General features: G+C 36.4%; 1 protein-coding gene across 3 annotated transcripts in view; it reads left to right on the top strand.

Moving 5' to 3' along the window:
• Window positions 1–22,220, top strand: part of dgki (diacylglycerol kinase, iota) — a 79,711-nt gene that overhangs the window by 3,913 nt on the left and 53,578 nt on the right. For 2 of the 3 annotated variants that reach the window (XM_044107795.1, XM_044107796.1), the window contains exon 2: window positions 871–1,144. In XM_044107795.1, the coding sequence (XP_043963730.1) occupies window positions 871–1,144 (274 nt within the window). Of the gene's footprint in view, window positions 1–672; window positions 801–870; window positions 1,145–22,220 lie in introns of those variants that run through there. The other variant, XM_044107797.1, reaches the window with a different exon arrangement.

The raw sequence follows: 22,220 nt of genomic DNA, 5'->3' as shown, positions 1-22,220 counted from the left end.
GTAGCAAACTTCCGGTCTGCTTACGTTTCAAATTAAAAGTTTTAATTTGATGACTGGCGAACTAGGTAGCCAATTTATAAATTCTGAGAACATCTCTTTTTGCTTTCTGCACGGAGTTTGCATGTTCTTCCTCTGCATGCGTGGGTTCTCTCTGGGTTCTCCGGCTTCCTCCCACAGTCCAAAAACATGACTGTCAAGTTAATTGGTCTCTCTAAATTCTCCCTAGGTGTGTGTGTGTCCATGGTTGTTTCTCCTGTCTGTTTCTGTGTTGCCCTGTGACAAACTGGCACTAGCACCTCCCAACCCCACTAGGGACAAGGGTGTTAGAAAATGGATGGATTTATAATTTTGTAGAATATTTTTGTATTTTTATCTGTGAGTGATTTTGTAATTACTCACTGACTGGTATTCAAGCCTTTATTTCTATCAATTAGGATGATTTTTCTCTCAATATTTAAAATTGGAATTTTACATCCAACAAATAAAATTACTATATGGAGATATTTTTTATTAACACAATAAATAAATGAAAAATTTGCGATTGTTTAAAATTACATAGAAAGTCTACTTTTTTAAAAATAAAAATGCTCTAGCTTGTGTTATTTTGTGACCGATTGGGTCTTATTTTGAAAGGGCTTTACACCTTTTCCGGTCTGAACGTAGCAGCTTAACGTACAGAGCTGGCTTGCCAGTTGGTCCAGGGGCTCGTGAGTGTAGCTCTCTCCGCCGTCCTGCAGCATATAAAGGCGGTCAACGGTCGGAGACCTCCGCGTTAAGGCAACTCCAACGGAGAACGTCAGGTTATTTTATTCCCGCAGACATTTCAGTTCCCGTTTCCTTCTCACCACCCGCATCCGTGTCCCGTCACAGACTGGGGAGAAAAGAAGGGGGTCCATCTCGGAGTGACCAGCATGGACCCCCAAGCGAAGAGCCGCACTGGTCCGTCGGTGATGGCGGCGGGAGGGACCTTCGGCGGTCGCCCGGCCTCTCTCGGAGCCGACGGGGGTGACTCAGAGTCCGGAGCGGGCTCCGAGGAGGCTGCCATAGGCTGCAGCGACACATTCAGCAGTCTGCCGGACATGGAGCAGGAGTCTCTGGAGGAGAAATTACGCGGACTGGCATTCAGAAAGCAGACCTCGTATCGGTGAGTGGAGAGCAGAGGGAGGATGCTGTGGCAGGATGTCGCTCAGAGCAGGATGTGTTTAGAGATTTGTGCGTTTTTCTTGGATTTAAATATGTATACATATATATTTATGTACCTTCATGCAAGAAATTCATAGTGAAGCCTATAAATAGTAAAAGAACATAAAAGGGGAAGCTGTATTGTTGTCTTTAAAGCAGATTTCTGACAGGGGAATGCTCTGGCTCGTTCAGGCAAGACACGCTACGGTGCTGCTAACTGTCACAACATAAATCCATGCAGAGCACGAACATTTGAGCCCAAATCAAAACATTTCTGCATGAACACAGTCGCAGTACGTGTGCGGATGCGTGTGCATGTCACGGTAGTGTAGCCCTGTTTTTGTAGCACCCTGTGAAGGGGGAGGGAGAGAACCTGTATTGATTCGTGAGCAATGTGTGTTTTTGTGTTTATGTGAATGCCAGCAGCAGCCTGACACCCCGGTGTGACTGACAGCTGCTGCTGATAGCACACAATCACATATCTCCATTACTGTATCTAATCTGAAAGAATCAGTACAAAAAAAATGGGATTTAGAGGTCAAATCTGGGGGGAAAAACTCCAATATTCCTGCATGTCTTTATGTTTGTTATTTCTGCATGTCACGACTAGCTGTCTTCCTTCTAAGTATTAACTAAATTTTTATTTCCTTATTTGTGGATAAAAGCATCAGACAAAAGTGTAAACATAAACATATAATTCATAAAATGCATTAAAGTCAAAAACTTCAACTGTTTACAGTCATAAAAGCATCAACATGTACTTTAAAGCACTTAGGTTAGGAACATTTGCTTTCGAGATCATTTTGTATTTTATTCCCAGATGCATTCAAAACTACCATGTGTATCAAAGTTCCTATGAAGCATTTTTTCTCTTTGATGTTTTTCAAACCTTAGGAAAAAGCATTGTGCATCTGTGTTTTCCTTGTTCGTAAGCACAGAAAACTGCAATAGTTTGAGTGGTTTTCCTCTGAATAAGTGTTATTTTCTTGAAAATGGAGACCCCAGATCAAGTATCTGCTGTAATTTCAGCCCTAATCAATCATTTAGTCTCTTGTTTGTTTCTGATTTACTTTAACAGCTTCTTAAATCACAGAAACTAAATCTGGATCAGATACCTAAAAAATTAAAAGGTTTTGAATGAATTTAATGAACACCAAAATGTAGTGTTTTTTTTAATGCTTTATATAATTAGATTAATTTAGTTTGTGAAGGGGTTCTGTTTTTTAATCTTGTTTGAAGATATTTACCAGACGATAATTTGTGTTGTGTGTTTTTTATTTTTCTGGGAATATTTGTTGTTGTTTATTTAGTGGGTTTACTGTAATTCAGACGTTTTCAGAGCTCTTTCACTTTTTGTTTTTGTTGTTAGTTTTTCTTCCTCTGGGTGTTTCCTCAGCTTTAGAAGAAGAAGAAAAAGAAAATAATCATTGTTAATGTTCCTCTTTTCTCAGTTTTATGAGTTGGCAAATGGCAGGAGTTTGGTTTGCTTTAACAAATCAGTTTCTAACTCAAAAATACTTTAAAGCCAATAAAAGTGGTTAAAAAATAGAGCATTTAACAAACTCCACATAGTTACATTTGTCATGGTAGGATAGTACGTTCAGGTGAAATGGTTGCTAGGGTAACTCCTTATCCTTTTCCTCACTGTGTTGTGATGAGATTAACTCAAATCCTCATCCAGCCTTGCTTGACTCGGATGTTTTAAATATGTAAATATGGGCAAATTATGACAGTCGTTATTTTGTTGTAAACATTTTCTGCTTTACAAAGTTCAACTCCAAGGTTTCTGTTGTGGCTTTTAAATGTCTTTAATCTCATTTTTATGAGATATTATAATTGAATATTCAATTACATATTCAATTACTTGAAAGTAATTGAATATGTCAACATTTTCCAGATTAGGTCTTAAATTTCACTTAATTACATAATGAAGTAACTGGTTTATTGCATGTTAGAGTAGATGTAGAAAGTGCATTTTAATGAGCTTTGACGTGAAAGTAGAGAATTCAGTGTTTTGTTAAAACACATTATAAATTATGAAGCTTACTAAATGTAAGAAAGCTTTAAACTGCAAAAGTCTTCCTTGTGTGAGAAAAACTTAAAGTCCTTGCAGTTATGTCTAACTTAATATGCGTGTGACAAATAATCTCTAAAGCTACTAAGTCAATTTACTCAGTTTATGTCACTGGATTTTTGTAAAAATAAAAACTTAAATGAACTAGTCCAGAATGGACAAGAAAGCAAGAATTATTATTGACTAGTTGTCCAAATAATCATTAGTTTCAGCCCTAATGCTGATGCATCGTGTATCTCTATTTAAAATGTGATCCTTTTCGCCCTAATCTTGTTCTCTGTTTCCTATCACAACACCCAGTGTGTGTATTTAGTCTACAGCGAGAGCGTTTTCCCTTGCTGGATTAATTTCATTTGGAAAGAGGAACATTTGGCTCGTGTCGCAGCAGAGACGGTTTGTTACCGCTGACTATTCTGCTGAAAGAGGAATGTGGAAATAACTGCTCAGATGGTTAGAGAAGCTACCACTATTTTTTTTCTTCTTTTAATAATGTTTCACAGTTTAACTTCGCTGGATTTTGTATTTTTAGCCCTCATTTTTAGCGTTACGAAATAAAAACAGATGAATGTATGTTTGTGTTGTTGCTGTTGGATCTTGAATTGCAGCGGCATTGTTTTTGGTTCAGGTGATCTGTGAACCCCTACCTCCCTCCTCGCTGAGGAGGAAGCAGTCAGCCGGTCAGAGGAGGAAGGTAGTTTACATAGCTTTGAAGTGGCCAATGCCAAGAAGTGAATCACCATATGTGGCTATATGAGGGAGAGAGAGAGAAAGCTGATCAAAGACGGGGTCTGGGCGAGTTTTTCTGCTGTATTGTGTGCTAGCAGCAGCGTGAGGCACGTGAAACTTATCTGCCAGAACTTCGTCACACTTTATGTGTGTGTGTGTTTTTCCTTTTATCTATTCTTAGACGTCTCGCCCATCTGGCGGCATGGTAACCCTCACTGGCTGAGGAACACTCTACCATTATCTGTCTGAACCAGTCGGCACAGCAATATGACAACCTACGAGCTCTGGGGAAATCTGGAGGTTTATACGTTTATTATGGATTAATAAGAAAAACAAGAGAAATACTGGGCTTTCACATCCATCCATCCATCAAAGTTTGTCATCCATCTATCCAACATTGAAGTTTGTCATTTATCCACTGAAGTTTATTATCCATCCATCCATGTCTACTGAGGACTTTTATGCCGTCTACCAACAGATCATCAAATGAGGCCGAGATAATGATAAACGTTTTAACGTTGCCTACATTATTGCCAAATAAGGACTTCCTTTCACTTCTGAAACATTTCTTCATAAGAAAAATTGTGTGAACGGCAATGGGTAAAGTTCGGACAACTTTACCAAAGGGTTAATTCTGTAAAAGTGTAATTTGGACATGAGGAATATTTATGAACCTTGACCAATGAATCTGTAGGAAATTGCTCTAATTAACTGGTCAATCAGCCTGCTGGACCCACAGTTGGCAAATTGAACTTCCTGCCTGTCTGTGACAGCCGGTCATCTCTGTTGTTCATTTAATCTCATAAGAAATGATAAACATCTAAAGTTCTCACAGCTCAGAAACACAACGAGCCTCCTGTTGTGCTTCTGAGCTGCAAAACAAAACCAACAGTGAAATAACAGTAAAACACTCCTCTGTCTTCTTCCTGCTGTCCAAACCTAAAAGCTTTTATATACACAGTACTAGAAAATGTTAGTCATAGCTGGTTGATGTCTACATTTAAATTAATCTATGAAATATTCAGCACAGCTAAGAGCTGCACTTCATGTGGAATTACTCATGGACAATATGGGGTATATTAATTTTATAAAGTAAGATTGCAGAGAATAATCCATTATTTGTCTGTAGGTTGGTAAACTAAAAGACCAAATAAAGGAGAAAGCAACGACAGAAAAGTAAAAGTGGCTTTAAAAGAATAATTTACTTGCAAAATATTCTTATATTTTGCTAAGAGATATGCTAGTTTTTATCCACTACATGTACATTTATAATGTAAAAAATGGACAAGAAAGCAAGAATTATGTAGCAGATAGTGTTATTCTATAGTTTATACCATATGTAGTTTATTTGAAAATAATGATTTCTCAAATCATTATTCAAAAAATCTTTGAATCTGCCTTACTATTGCTTTGCATATTGACGTATTGATTAGAAACCACAACTCCTGCAGTCTGGAAAAGTTAAGTAATTTTTTGAATTTAAGTGTTTGAAGTATTCTATAAAAATAAGTCAACAGGTTTACCCCAGTGTATTATAAGCCTGGTGGGCCACCGGGCTTTACTTCTGTCCCCACCAGGCTTAGCATTGTTAATTTATTGGAGCTTTTAAAAATAATTTCCTCTTTTTAAGACTTTATAGTTTCTGTTTTGGTATTAATCTTCAAGTCTTCCAATAACGCATAACTATCTAGTGATATTTTCAAGTTTCCTGTCAATTTTAAACATTTTTTAACTCAAAAACATGGCGGACGACTGGATGACTGCCCTAGAATCCCAAGCACTGCGCTTAGCATGTTTTCTGGGATCTTCTATGAATTCTCGTTTCATTTTCTCATTTGATGCTGTGGTTTTTCTAGGCTTTAACAAAGTCTGAGAGTTTATAAATTCACTGAAAGTTCTGAGAAAAATGGTGAATTTTTGACATGAAATGTGTTTGAATCCTGTTATCAGGTTCTACGTTTGCAGGAAAACCAGTTATCCAAAAAACTGGTAAATCTCTGTCACTTTTTGGTAATGTTATTAGCTGCTGCTAAAGAAATAAAAGCCATGTTTTATGATTGAGTTTGGACACCTTCATGATAATTTAGATTCTGAAAAAAACGGATACTCATCCATGGTGGGTGGAGGACGTTGCCGTGGTTCACGTTCCTTTTTTTTTGAGTATAGCGGTGGAATAAATGCATTCTGTCCAATCAAATGTGGTGTTTGTTGCCAAAACGTGAAATGTTTGTCTCATTTCGACACAGCACAAAGTTTTGGTTAAAGTTCCAGTTGCGTTTACCGAAGTCCAGATGTTTGTGTTTGAGATTTTAGGACACAAATCAGATTTTATTGAAAGAATTCTGGTGTTTCAAGATTGTAGAATTGCCATAAAAGACTGACCCAGTTCACATGGCTCTGAGAGGGGAAGGAGGCCCACAGCATTACAGATTCTCCACTGTACTTACCACTTTTTACATATTTCTCAGTCGTTTTGACATTTTGTTGCCAGTTTTCTGAGAGAAAAAAAGAAGTAGCTCTTTGTTTTTGTTTGGTTTTTAAAGCCCTAAAATAGAAAAAGTGTTGCATTTCTGTCATGTATTAAGCTGGAAATATTGATTATTAATCATGGTTTGATTTGCTAACTTATACATTATGTGACTCAATAGATAAATTCCCTTTGAACTCCCTTCTTTCACTCATGTATTTATATTAACATAGAGGACTTGCTCAAACCACTAAGAATTAAACGTTTTGCTACGTCACCCATTTTCTCTTGTGGTCAGACTTTACTTCATCCTTCTAGGAAAATGTTGCAAAAAAGGCTTCCACACAACGGGATTTCGCAACGTTATCCTTCCACTATTTACAGCACACTTTGCAAACAAAAGATGTGTCCACGTGCTGGCTTTTACTGCAGTTTCATCATGTAATCTAACAGACTGAGAGACAGCGTTCAGCATGCAAAGAGAGAAACGCGGAAAAGACAAGAGGAGAGGAGAAATGGTAAAGAGACGTGAATGTATCTGGTATGGCTGTTGGTGCTGCGCAGCACCTGCAGGGGTAAACAGTGATCAAAGCACTTTCATCATCTGATGCTGGCAGAATATAAAACTGTATTCAGCTTTCAATTAGGCCAGAGCACTGAGGAGACTGGGAGAACAGAGAGATGAAAAAGACGACCAGGGAGAGTGAGGAGACGAAAAAAGGCTGAAGGCTTGATTCAGAGTCAAAGGAGAGTCATTACTCAAGAAATATAAAAGAGTGAAATGGGTAATAGTGAAACGTTATATTGTAATTGCTTTATTACTCTTGCATAAGGTGTAAATTTACAAGTCAAACTGCTGTGAGAGTGGAGGAAGATTGCTGAGTGGTATAAGAACATAAAAAATCTTATTCAGAGCCGCCGGAGTTGCAGTTTGATTTGTGGCGAAGCTTGTGGCCGATTCTGTTACATGCTTACCTTTGAGCTCTTGGAGGCTTTCATGCATTTTTAAACTTCGTAATCTGCAGCTGGTTTTGTTCAAACAATGCCTGAAGGAAAGAGATTTCAGATTGAGAAACCGACGTAATGTCTCTCTATTTACAGTAATTGTGTAACAGCAGCACACCACAGTGCAGCACAATGACCCCACCGTTCCCCTGGGAAATTATATCTGAAAGGGCAAAATGAAGAGAAATATGTGGTGCACACAACAGAGCTTGTAACGCAGTTCAAAACAGACACAAGTAACAGCAAAATAACATGTTATCACATTATATTTGTTTGGCATGACACAAATATGCAAAGGTATTGTGATCCCAGATCACACTGGATGAATTAGTTCCCAAACCTAACATCTCCACTCCTTAACTTCTGCCTTTTATTATTTCAGTGCTGTTCCACGAACATTACATGTGGCTTTTGTTGATGATCAAAGTTTAAATAACATTCCTCAGAGTCTTCATGACTCAACATCTCTCAGGGCACCAAAGCTGCACCGTGTATTGAATTGCAGTCGTCATCACATAATGAGTTCATGCAATTTAGCATTTTCTAAGGACTGCTTTGGTGGCTATAATATTTCAGCTGCTTGAAAATAATACATTTAGTCATGTGGATGAATTTACAATGTGGCGAATGCACTCAGTAGACGTGGATCTTGGTGAACAATATCATAAGGCAGAACGAGTAAGAGTGAGAAAAACATGGGTTAAGTAATTCATATCATGATTGTCATACCAACCAGTAGGATAACAGTATTTTCCTACCACCCCACTACTCTACTGCATAAAGTTAGAGCTGTAAAAACATAGATATTGACCTAAAGTATCAATATTTCTCCTATTTAAGAGTTGACAAGCTATTAAATGTTTACTTTATATGAAATAATCAGGTTTATAATCTTACATGGGGGTTCACTTTTTCCTAACTGACCATAACGTTCAAAGACACATAAAGACAGTTACAAAGTCAGCCTTTTAGCATCTGAAGAACATTTCCAGGATTTAAGATCTAAAGTTCCAGCAAAATCTAGAGAAACTCTTACATTCGTTGATGTTTAGTCAAACTAATTAATGCAACAATGTTTTCACAGGTCTACCTTAAAGTGGTATTTGATTGATAATAACTGGAACATTAATCAATATATTTGAGGTATAACTGTGTAATGATTTTGATGGAATTTGACAAAAAGTAATGTTTATTTCCTTTTTATAATGGTCACTCTATCATGTTTTATATCATAGAGTGATATAAATTATATCAGTAGTTCACTGAATAGCTGTTCAATCAGTTTCTGATTGAATTGCTTATTTGCTGTTCAATCGGAAACGTTTTAATATTCTTAAACAATTTCACAACAAAATTTGTTTTAGTCACACCTTTGTTTGTCTCTACTGCTCCTCTACTGCTTGCAACCAGATGTGGTTTATAATAATATTAAAAATTGATGTTAGATTTGTGCTGCAGAGTATTATCCATTCATTTTTCTTTTGGCCATCTATTCTTTTACTTCTAAAATGTTGTGTTTTTTTTATTATTATTTATTTTGCTTTCTTCTTGTAATTTCATGAAATATTTCAGCAAGGGCTTGATGGATGGACTCAGGCAAACACACCTTTTATCTCCATCTCCATTATCCCCGATGGCTGAAGAGCATGCCGAATAAAATGGATGTAAAATCAGAGCTGTAACCTGAAAACACCTGCAGAAGGAGCTTCTCTTTTATGTTTATCACAACCAGAATATGAGCTGGTTTAATAAAGAAGCTTGTGTTATAATCCTATGAAACGCTTGTTGCACAGTCCAAACAGCTTAAAAATACTCATAAATTTTTAAACAGATGATCAGAGTAGCAATAGTTGATGAAACTTGAGGCTTACTGACACAATTTCCTCTCTTCTTGTCCTCAGATCAACAGACGTACATGCACATTTCTGATTTTCTCTCCTAAGTACAGTGAGCGCATGCAAGATATGTATAATTTCTGTCAAAATGAATATAAGGAAGTCAGTGGCAAAAAATCTCCAATAAAGTTGTAAACGTTGACTTTAGAGATGATAAAATGGAATGGCGTGCCAATCTATTAGGCACTTAATTAGCACTTATTAGCATTATTTTTGTCATGCAGAAGTTGTTGAGAATTGGTACAGTTTGGTTTGTTTTGTTTTGCAATACCAGTTGCTGTTTTTGAGTTTAAAAAATGTTTAAAGTTGACTGGAAATGTGAAAATATCACTTGATAGTTATGCACTATTGGAAGACTGGAAGATTGATGCCTAAAAACCAACAATAAAGTCTTAAAAAGAAACAAACAAACATCTCCAGGACATCAACCACAGAGTTAAAGTTTGAGCAAAAAAAGGGTTTTCCCTACACATAAATGACATAAATGTTGGTATAAAGCGTTTTTGTTAGGAAGAATGTAGCAAGTGTCCAGCAGAGTTTGAAACTTGTGAAATAATATCAAAATGCTCAAATTTTTAAGAAATTAGGTTAAAAATTATCTGTCATTATTCTGATTTTGAAGCTCTTTGTATTGCCTTATTGCTGAAAATGTGCTATATAAATATAATTACCTTTACCTTTGATTTTAGGCAAACAAAAATAATTTTGCCAATTCTATCTGAAAAACTTAATCGGATTTCAATTGATATACTGCATCTAGAAATAAACAAATTCCACAAAATTACGATTTTTAAAGTGGATTTCTCCTGCCACATTTCATTAGATTCTAGATGTAACATTTGCAGAACTTATATCTTTCACAATTTACTGCAAAATCTCAAAACTAATAATAGAAACCGCTGAATTTATTTTTTTTTTCTTTTCACTAATACATTAATTATTTTTACTTTCTGTTTCTAAAATAGTCATCATTTTGTAATAATTTACAAAACGGGGAACAAAAACCCAGCAGCTTCCCAGAAGCTCACCAGTTTCACCGTAATAAATTGCTCTTTCATGTAATTCTCTACGTTTCGGACCATTACAGTCTTCGTTTCTGTGCGTATGCTGGCGCTATGTGAGCCTCTTAATCACAGTGAAGTGTTACTCGTCTACATTGACTCACTCTTCCCGACTCTTGTCATATTTACTACAGCCAAGCAGGGCATTACTACAGCCCCCCACCCCCTGCTCTCTGTGTTCCAGTTGGCTGATGATGTGTAAGTGTTCGCTTATTCATATCTATCTAAAAACACCACTGATCATGTCTTTTTTTTGGAACGGCAGGTTTCTCTTTCCTTTCCTGGCCTTTTCGGGAGTGTTTCAGAGCGCGGGTGTGTTGGCGTTGGGGTATTTTACCTACAATACAGCGTGCTGAAGCATTAAGAGGGATTGGCTAACAAGAGCTGCTCCTTATTAGTCGTCTGGCTGGCTGTAAGAGGCTTTTCCTGCTTGGAACTGGGGTTACAAAAGAGGGTAAAAGCAAAACCAGAAAAGAGAAGTAAGTCTTAGCTGGTTTCAGAGAAAAGAAGAGGAACCTGGCAGAAAAAAAAAAAAAAAAAAACTTGTTTTGAGCAATTTGTCAATTATTTCAACAGTTATCTGATTGTCGCAGGAAGTTTGGTTTCACATGTTTTTAACAAAAGACAGTCAACGCTGGTGTGAAGTAGTGGACTCTTTAATCTGAACATGTTAACAAAGAAGAAAATATTTCATTTTCACCTAGAGAGTAAAACTGATTGTATAGAATTATTACTAAAACTGCAACCAGAGTGGAAGTAAACCAGCAACTTCAGTTATCTGAACATCCGAGATGGACTTTAATGGGACTAAAATAAAAAATACAGCAGGACAGAACAGACTGTGGGTGTCTGCTTACATTCTTCAGACGTAAAGGAAAGAAATACAGGCCCAGAACAGGCTGTAAATTTTGCACGCGTTTACATTTAAAAAATAATCCAGTCTTCAGCCTCGTGTTTTTGACTTTCTTGTTGAAATGCAATTAAAATATAAAACAGAAATGCTTAAAATTTGGTTTTGCATGTAACGTCACACAGAATTTATTGTGCAATTTAAGTATAAAATGCCCATTTGAACATTTTCTGATTTAACTACTGCACAGTAAGATGTCCTTGCCGTTTCATAATCTCTCTCTAATCTTACAGAATTTAGAAAGCTTTGAAATAATCCCAACTTCATAAATTGATTCATTTCTTAAACCTTGAACTTGGACGTGTCTTTTTTTATATTTAATCAACAAAATGACTACATGTTTGAAAACAACTTTTATTGATGAGATTTTGAATTTTTTGATACTTTTGGTTTGTTTCAATCCAAAGAGTTTTTCAAATGATAATTGCAGAATAGCTGTCTCATAGTTTTGTGAAATTGGCAAGAATATCTTCCTTCAGAATAATTTACTATACTGTAAAACATTCTATAAGAAGCAGCTACTCTGTCTGAAAATGTGATAATCCGGGTCAGATTTTAGACCCACGTTTTGTTTAATTTTCTTCATTTCCATCTCACTTAATGACTTAAAAGTCTGGGTGAAACAACATATAAAACAGCCAGACCGTGAAATCATAGTTTTCATGCTTTTTCCCCATCTTACTCTGTTTATTTGAGTGTTTCAACACCAGAATAATCACCCATAAAGAACAGTGGAGGAAAGAGCTCAGATGAAATGAAAGAGAACTTGGCAAACCAAACAAACTGGGATCAAATGTGAGCGAGGAACTGAGGGGAAATCAGAGGCTGGAAGGGTTTCCTTTGTACGCTTTTCTACTTGAAAGTAGCACCTCTTCTCTTTTCCAACAAGCCCATCTGTCTCGATAATGAACCTGTGGAGTCGGCTGATGAGGTGACAGTGACTCCATCACTGGTTGCTGCATAATTCCTATACAGTCCAGAAAAATCTGGATTTTTGTTCATTCCACGTCTGAGTAAGGGCAGAAGATCAAGCTAACAGGCAATTAATCAATTATTTATTCTCATTGGTACATGGTCGTCTATAGAGATATTTTTAGTGGTTTTGACGGAAGAGAGCGATCCACTGTTCTGTTGCCAAATGATTCTGCTGACTAATTTGGTGGCGTGCTCACCCAGCTGCTTCATGCTTTCATTTCTGCAACCGCTCCGTTTTATTTCCTGTTTTTTTCTCTCTCTTTCTCTTCGCTTATCATCCCAAACCAGTCGGTTTCTGTCATCCTAAACTGCTGTTTATCGGTTTCAGTTGGGGGACACACACACAGACACACCAACATACTTTCCCATGTCTACAAACGAGTGTGTGCCGCCTGGATTAAAAGCCCTGTGGTTAGTCTCTTGTTTGTGTGGTGTGTGTCTATGCAGGCAGGATTACCCAGCTCTGATCATCTCTCAGCACTCAGAAAGATGAGTCCCCACTCAAAGCTCTTTGTCTGCTTCATAAACACACACGCACACACACACACACACATTATCTTAATGTGACTCTCTCTAAATAATAATGCTTTTCATTTAACATTCCCTCTTTACTCTTTACTTAAATGCTTCTGTTGCCTTGTGTGTGTTTTTTATGTAGTTCTAGTCTGTGATGCACACACACACACACACACACGCACACCCCTCCCCCCACGCACACACACACACACACGGTCGCCCCACATGCTCCAACACACACTCATGTCCCTGCAGACCTCAGCTGCAGAGACATGCTATAATTAGTGAGACAGCATCTTTATCTCGCTCTCGCTTTCTGTGTGTTTGGGAGCGCTAATTGCTCAGGTTAAAGAGTCATCAGTAAATGATTAATTTTATTAGCCAGTTGTGCCCTCAGGTTATACAGACTGTAAACTTGATCTCTTTTTGCTGAGTATTTCACTTTAAATTCTCTGCTTTCCAGTTTTTTAAGCCCTTATTTGTTTTCAGTACATTAGCAGTATTAAGGTTCAGAAGCACAATAAAATACAAAAACCAAAACGGTTTATAGAAACATTGGCCCAAATATGAGGCGTTGCAGTGAAAGTGCTAAGTGTACTTTTAGCTGAATTAAGACAGGACCTTAATTCGTCTTTTGGCTGCTAATTTTTAACCTTTTAGTCCTCCTATGTCCAACAAGACAGCAAAAATTTAAAAAATAAAATATAGTGGTAGTAGCTGGTAGTTATGATGACCCAACGATTTAATTTATTGTTTTTCTAATTAGTTGTATCATGATATTGTGTGGTACTCATGCGATAACAATAAAATTATGACCAAAAAAATCTATCTCTCAGGTTTTTATGCAACTGTATTTCTGCGAACGGAAGACACAGAAATCAAAGCACCAGAAACACAAATCCTGCTTTTGAGACCTGAGTGTAATCATATTTATATGACTGAAAAGTGGGGTTTTTATAGGAAGCCATATTTATATAATCATATTTATATAATTTATCGCTATTTATCGATGCTCTCTTTGAACAAAAGTTGGAGAGAATAGTAAAAATAACAGTCATGACTATATGGACAGTTTTTAAAAACATATCTGGAATTAATTGGAATCATTTTTGGAATTGATAGTGCTTCATAAAGCCAGACTTTAATGAGTTAAAGTCTGGATGAAACGACAACGAGCACAAAATATAAAATAGCCAGACCCTGGAATCATTCAAGCTTTTTTTCATGTTAGTCTGTTTATTTGAATGTTTCAACACTAGAAGAAATCAGAATAATTAAAATTTAAATTTAAATTATTATTATTCAAAATTATTATGCAATTCTTCAAAATTATTACCATGATAGGAAATTTGTCCCGGTAAATAATAAATGATACAAGAATTAGTTTTCCTATAACTCAGGTTTAATCGTCCAATTTTCTGTGAATCATTTGGAGTTACGTGAATCAATAGTTGGGCCTCTGTATTGTAACTAGCTGGATCAACTACTGACAAAAAGGATTTATATTTCTGTTAATCCAGACAAGTAGTTTAGTTATTTACATCTCAAACTCTTGATTAAAATCTTTATTCTACTGCTACTGCCTTGTGCTCCACATGTTTTATCTCCTCTGATATCATTCTTCACCGTCGTCTTGGTGTGTGTGTGTGTCTATTCGCCGTGGTAAAGGTCAGATACAGATGCGCAGCGTGAATCTAACGCCGCCCACACATTACACGCTCGCTTTCACACGCACACAGGCGGCCTGGCAGACTCTATAATTACGTAGGAGGAGGAGGAGGAGGATGGGTGAGAGAGGGAGCATGGGGGAGGAGAGGAAAACGGTAGTATCGCTGCCATCATCTGGCTCAGGTTCATGACACGTTTTAATTGACTGTAAGCACCAGAGCAGATACTGTATCATCATCTGACTGTGCAGAAATGTGTCGTCTTTCAGCATCACTCAATCAAATCTTAATAAGTTGGGGGAAGAAAAGTGACACTTAATTTTGTGTAATAACTTGTAGGTGAGGTTGGTTTAAAACCTTTAGAGTTGGTCGTTGTTAGGCCTGTCATGATAACAAATCAATTATGAGAGTTCACCTTCTCAAAGACTAATAAAGTTTAATTTTTAGTTTTGTGCTTCATTCTGTAACTGGAAAATATTTTAAATACCTAAAGTAAAACACAACTTCCATTAACAATAAACAAAAAAGAAATAAAACACAATTAAAACCATAAATAAAACAGATTATTAAGTGTCTGTAAACAAAATTGCCCTTCAAAAAATACACTTGTCATCAGAAAGGAATTCCTTAAGCTCATTTTAATTTATCATGCAATAATTGATTAATTGATTATTGTGACAAACTTAGCTACAAAAACTAATTTTACCAAGTTTCTCATTCTATCTTTGTACATTTGAAATAAGACTTTCAGCAAGATATAGCAACATGTTTTAAGTAAATAATTTCTTAATATTGATTGAAAAGTACTAGTTCCACTGGAAGATTATTTCACTTATAACAAGATTTTGTTAGGATCATTTTTAAAGTTTGCGTTAGATGTGATAATGCATTAAAAATGTTGGTTTCCTGGTGATGATTAGGTTCATTTTAGCAGCTTTGTGTTTTTCTTTTGGGAAGTTTATTCAGCAAGCTTCTCTCCCCATGAAGCAACCTGTGAGTAAATACAGTAGACTTGATTTCCATCTGTTCAGATCAATTTGCATTGATTTGTATTTCTTCTTTTTGCATACTCTCTGCCTCTCCAGTAGATTTCTCCTACATGGTCTGCTTTCTGTTATAGACTCTAGTCAGTTTATAATCGTTCCGAGGTTTTGCTTCATGGAAGTATGTGTGTGTAGGGTTTCTGGAAGCTCAGTTGGCGTGTGTGTGTGTGTGTGTGTTCACACTGAGCTGTCACCTGCAGTTCTGCCGTCACCTGTGGGGATTACCTGCCTGTCATGCTGCTGTGCTGAAGTGCAGCTTGTGTCAAGTTCACTGTTTTGTTATTTTAGGTCCATATCAGTTTTAGGTCAGTTTGTGGGAAAAACATTTCAGACTTTCTGAGATCTGCTTCGCCGCTTTCACCATCATGGTGTCACTTCAGAGGCGAGAAGACATGTTGGATGTTCATCTGTTCATCCGTGGAAGTCTGTCGTCCAACCATCTGTCCAGATGATAGGCTTTCATTGAGATGGACGGATGCCGTCCATCTGAAATTTGTCCTTCCATCCATCCATCCATCCTTCCATCTATCCATCCATCCATCCGTCATGTCTGTCATAAGATGATGTAGGAACTCTGTTTTGGTTTTTGCTGTTTTTAGTTGCTGGTCTGTTGAGTTGATGACTGTTAGCTGTCAGTTCAGACAATCATTCTCCCTCTGCTTTTAGAAACAGAGTGGGTTTTCCGAGTGGGCTGTTGGAGAAAGAGACTTCGCTGACAAACACAAAACAGGGAGACGCTTCCAGTGCTTGAATCTAATATTAGTTAGAAAATTAAAATCTGAACGCAATTTATTCAAACTGTACCAAGAACATTACACTGTAAAACAGTAATCTGTATTAGTCCAGCTGGTCTGTGAAGCATTTTTGATTTTGAATAAAGAAAAAAGCTGAGGTTTGCAAAGAAAAATGTTTATATTGGCAACTTTTGCATTTCCATGTTGTTTAAATTGTTTTATTGGACACTAAGGGATATTTAATGCTTTGTTTTTAATTGAATAAACCTGTGTTGCATCCCAATTTAAACTAATGTTGCAATAAAGAGCATGGAAGAGTGTGAAAGTGTGAAGGAGAGATGATGATGAGAATGAAGAGGAAGAGGAGGAGGGAAGCCAAGGCCTCTGGGCGAAGCCAAGACCGCCCACAGACTCACTCTCTCTCTCTCTCTCTCTCTCTCTCTCTCCTCTGTTTCTTTCTTTTCACGGTGTCCCTCTCTCTCTCTGTCTCACTCTTCATGTGTCCTCCTGTCTCTCTTCGTCTTTTTATCCCCCAGCCCATGTTCCCTGCTCCTCCTCATCTACTCACCCAGGAGATGTAATGTAGGCCAATGAAGGAGTGAACTGAAGGACAGACTCAACCTTCAGCGTATCCAGAGAAGGACATGCATTCTCCTGATAACCTGCTGGAAAACATAAGAAATATTGTGACTGGAATAACAAAGGAAGAAGGCTGATGGTGGCTATTATTTGAACTTTTTAGTTATTGTTTCTTCTGTATACATGGAGAAGTTAAGGGAGTTGTAGCCTTAACCCTCTGGCTTAGTGGAAAGGCATATTCTCACGTATTTCCCATTTTAAATAGTGACAATGAAAAGTGGGGTTTTGTGCCACATCGTATTTATACCCTTAGTTGTTCAGTGTGACTGAAAAACGTCATTTGAAAAATATTTACAGCAGTGGTGTAAAACTCATTGTGCCAGATTGTATTGATAAAAGCTATTAAATAGTTACATTATCAACAAATAGCTGCTTTAGCATTCAGTAAGTGTTTTCTTAAAATTAAATAATATTGAAGGTCTTGATTGGTTGATTAGTCCAACCAGGATTTTAATTATTTTTGTGTTTGTTTTTTTTTTTTTGTTTTGTTTTATTTGCAATTGAAATCACAGATTTTGTGGGGCTAATTAAAAAAGTATTTATTTGCACTAATGTATGCTGTTAAATGTGACTTTATTAATGGCTGTATCAGCTATGGACAGTTACTTAAACCAAATGTTTTTGGCCAATTTTAAGAGAAAATTTCAGCACAATCAGGAAAAATGTGGAGATTTGTTGTTTTTGTGTGAATTTTACTGATTTGTTGGGACTTGTTGATGTAATTTGGAGTCGAGAGCCACATAAAAAGCTACAGCGGGCCAGATTTGGCCCCCGGGCCTCGAGTTTGACGCATGTGATTTACAGGGTTCTGGAATATGTTTGAAGTTTGATGTCTGGAAGAGGAAAACTAGAATATGAAAAAACGTGCATTTTCGTCCAACAGTCCTGCACATTTCCAGACTTTATTCTCACTCGAAACGTCTAAATATTTGTAGACTTTCTTCATTTGTTATTTCCTTTCTTCCTTACCTCTGTCTTTCCTTTCTTGTATCCTCGCTCCTTCAAAGTGTCCTACCTCCTTTTTTCTCTCATTATTGCTTCCAGTTTCCAGTTTTAATTTAAAGCCCTAAAACCTTTCTTTCCATAAACTTAATTTTAAGTTGAGCATCTGGAAAGGTACATCTAACCTTAAGTATTTGAGTTAAAGTAAAAAATATTTATTATTCTCTGGGCCAAATTTCTTTCTAAGTAGTTGATATGAAGGTAAATGAAAAAATAATCTTTATACCTCTATTTTTCTTTGTTTTAACTCATATTTTTGTGCTAATTTGGTCCTAAAGCAGTTTTTGACAGAATAGTTGACATTACTTCTCTTAAATAAACACTCATTGACTTGTTTATAACAAACATTAAGAGGCTTGGCATCTTGTCACATGATAAAACCAAGCAGATATTCAAATGAAATGCTTTTATCTATAACTTTGAAAGAGAAATTAGAATTAACAGGTGGATCTTTACTTCGCGGCCAAATGAGGTAGGAATGACATCAGTTTATGTCTAAAAATTCATTTCAAATAGAGTTAGAACAACTCCGGCAAAAAGTTTCTTCTCGGAAAATAATTGTTTATAAAAGGTTTTTAGCTCCTGCTAGTAAAACATTGTGAACCATTATAGCAAAGCAAATAACCAGACACAAAGTGGTGTAAAATATTTATTAGGCATGTGGATAATAGGGACACAGAGTGTGGAGAGGCTGAAGTTGACATGCGTATTACTGAGAGTGGGAGAGACAGACAATGCTTATAAATAGAGGGAGGAAGGTCAAAGGGAAAGAGGCATGCTTCCTGTACCAAGCCTTATAAACGGATACACACACACACAAACACACACACACACACACGTGGACAAAAGATATGACGACACAATTATACATAAAATTCGAGTGGATAAATCATCTAAATGTTGATGGTAATTAATTCTTTTCCTCCACGTTTCTTCTTTGTGCTTCCAGGTTTTTAAAATGTTTAATGTCTTTTCCTTGTTTCAATAAATAGTTCAATTATTAGAAAGGATTCAGTGTGTTGCAGCTAATAAAATCCTCACAGCTCAGATTGAGAACACAACCTGCTGAGAAAGAGAAAAACACAAACGCATGCAAATCAGCTTGTGTGCTGCAAGTTGTCCCAAACCAAATGATCTCAAATTCATAATCAAATAATAAAGGCAAATGTCCACTGGACTGGTTATGTAGTTTATTAGCTTATTTTTTAAATTTAGTGCTTTCTGATTTTTTTGACACTGTTTAAATTGATTCCTACAAAATGTAAGAGGAAGAAATCTGAAAAATGTATTTTCTCCTCAGATTTGTTTATTTTTTAAAATCCAAATTCTGTCATTTTATTTTATTTTGTGTTATTTTATTTAATCATATTTCATTAAAATGACATCTTTTGGTGAAGTATAGGCCATATATTTTATATATATATATATATATATATATATATATATATATATATATATATATATATATATATATATATATATATATATATATATATATTTTTTTATATATATATATATATAAATTTTTTTTTTCTGACACTTTATAAAAAGTGCCAGAAAAAATATATCTTAGTTAAAATAAATGCTATTTATTTATTGCCACCTGTTTTTAGCATCCTAAAGCAGCCAAAAAACAGCATTAATTACTACGATTTGGCTTTTGATATGTAAATAGTAACAAGTAGCTGATTTATTTGTCATTTAAAATATATTTAATTGTACAATGAAATAAGATTTCTGTTCTCCAGAGGGCATTGATGATGTGATTCTGATGTAAAGATCAAACAGGACCTGAGAGGATTTGCTGATGTAAGCAGCATTTCGCCAACACTGGCCTGCGTTTTAGAGTTGCCATGGTAACGGCATTGTTAGGGGGTGAAAACGCTTCGATTTTTCAATCTGTTAAACGTTAGATTACGCCCACATATGAAATAATTCCAGTAATATTGAGGATTCCCATCATATTTCCAACTCTTGGCTTTTGTTTTGCGCTCTGGGGGAAATTTACAAAGCTTTGCAGTTGCTCCTTCTTTTGCACAAGTTTTTTGCTGCATCTCTGGTTGAAGACTACATGCAAACAACCGCTAAGGACCATACAAGTGAGCAATTTGCATGGTTTCATTGCAGTGCTGCCGAGTTTACACTATCCCCTTAACATTTTGATTTATATTCGGTTGTTCACCAGGTGCTAAATTTATTTGTACATTTTTTTCCTCCAACAACAATTCAAAATTGGTGCAGAATGGAAAAAAAGCATGTTAATCAGCTAACGGATTGTTTATAATCCATCATCTCTACTCTCTGCTTTGCTTCCTGCTGCTGTTTGGACACATGATTGTCCGTATGAATTTCTTCAGCTTGATTGTGACATTTCTGCCTCTTTTTCCCGGCATATTTGTGCCTGCTTGTTACTGGCCAGTGCATTTGCAAGAGCGGAGTGGAGTGTTTTCCAGAAGTGGCTTCATGTTAACTTAGCTTTGTGTGAAGGCTGTGATCTAATAAGAGTTGATGATGTACCAAACTGCAGCTGCTCTCACACACCCACTCGCTGTCAGAGACACACAGAGAAGAGAGCACGCTGCAATTAAATATACTTATTAGTAGATCAGTCAAAATCAACCCAGAATGCAGGAGGAGAGCACTAGGAACCATTTATTTAAAGTGATTAAAAACATGTGAAAAACATTTTTATCACTTGCAGTTTAACTCCTGATCTTTTACGGCATGTGGCCTAAATCTGAAAATACTCTAAAAGTTTTAAAACCAAACACCAGTTAGTATTCAGGTAAACAGCTGCTTCCCCCACGGTGAATCTGGGACTGTTTCAATTGATCTGCATGTTGCAACCGGCCTTTGCAATGCAGCAGTTCCTGTTTTAAAGAACCTGAACCTTGATGTGCTCGATTCTTTCAAAACGTGACAGGCAGTAACCTCTTATGTTGTGGTGCTGGATGTTGTTTTATATTTAAATCCTCTCTTGCTGATTTATTTTCATGTGTGCTCAATTTAACAATTGACAATTCACAAAACTAGTAAAACCTGAACAAAGTCAGCAAACTTCCTTAAATGTTATTAATGATTTGGTAAACAGTAAAGAGAGAGCAGCACCTAGTGAACTATTTGCACATGCAATGCTGCTTTAATTAGGGCTGCAACTATCGATTATTTTAGTAATCCATGTTAGATACCAATTATTGTGATGATTAATCGATCAGTTGTACAAAGAAATGGCGAATTCCACCGATTTTGTTTTTCACCACTTTTTATACAATATCATAAATGCATTAAAAGATGCAAATAACTGAATAATTTAACTCCTTTTTTAAATGAGAAAATAAAAATTTTATTGCCTAAAATGCAATAACATGCATTTACAGACAAATGTGGCCTTATCTTAAAAGCAAAATGTCTAGATTTGTTCTACAGTTTTGCCTTATTTGCTGCTCTGAATATGTTTTTTTTTTATCAAATCATCTGTTTCTAACAATTACTAAATTAGTTGACAATTATTTCAATAATCAATTAATTGTAATTAATCTGATTAATTGTTTCAGTCCCTGTTTTAATGTTTGTTGCAAAACAATTCAGAAGTTTCAATGTTTTTTTGTATCAGTTGCGTTAAATTTAGTAAAGAGTCAATACTGTTATTGTAAACCCATATGGCTGCGCTGAAGACCAAAAGTCACCACATGTTCAGAAAATCAGATTTTGTAATTTGACTTATTTTCAAGTCTTAAGCATGCCTATTTATCTTTGCACAGGTTATTAACAAAGCTCCATGTTTGCTTGCTCACGTCTTATTCAGGTCACAGTGGGAGCATGACAATCTAATCTGACATAGGGACCATCTGGAAGGACATGTTATGTAATGTGATCCAGGCGTGAGCTTGCCAATTGTGCCAACAGTGCAGGTTTATTGGTGGTCTGCAGGTGTGTTGAGCATTTCATTCTGCAGATAATCAGTTTGGCTCTGCAGGATGGAGGAGCAGTGAGGTTAAATCACTTTGGCTTGTCCTCCCCTGCCTGGTAGCAATACCTCCAAAGCTAAACTTTCTTTTCTCCACTACTGGACTCCGGTCCTTCTTGTGATAAAAGTACAGACATTCAGGGAGGAAGGCAGACAGACATAGAGAAGAATGCTGCATGCTTGAATAAAAGTGGGAAGGAAGTCTGAGTTTCCAAGTCAACAACAAATTTCACTGCCTACCCCCAATACACAGTCACAAAAACACACCAAACAGTCCTTAAGTAGAAGGTAGTTAAAAGTTTGAGTGTGGAGATAGGGAGCGTGTTTGGAAATTCATGAATTACTCCACACCAAATA

The sequence above is a fragment of the Gambusia affinis genome, linkage group LG23, assembly GCF_019740435.1.
Source record: "Gambusia affinis linkage group LG23, SWU_Gaff_1.0, whole genome shotgun sequence".
In the NCBI taxonomy this organism is placed as follows: domain Eukaryota; kingdom Metazoa; phylum Chordata; class Actinopteri; order Cyprinodontiformes; family Poeciliidae; genus Gambusia; species Gambusia affinis.
Note: the sequence above shows the minus strand (reverse complement) of the source record. Positions and strands in the feature narration are given on the sequence as shown.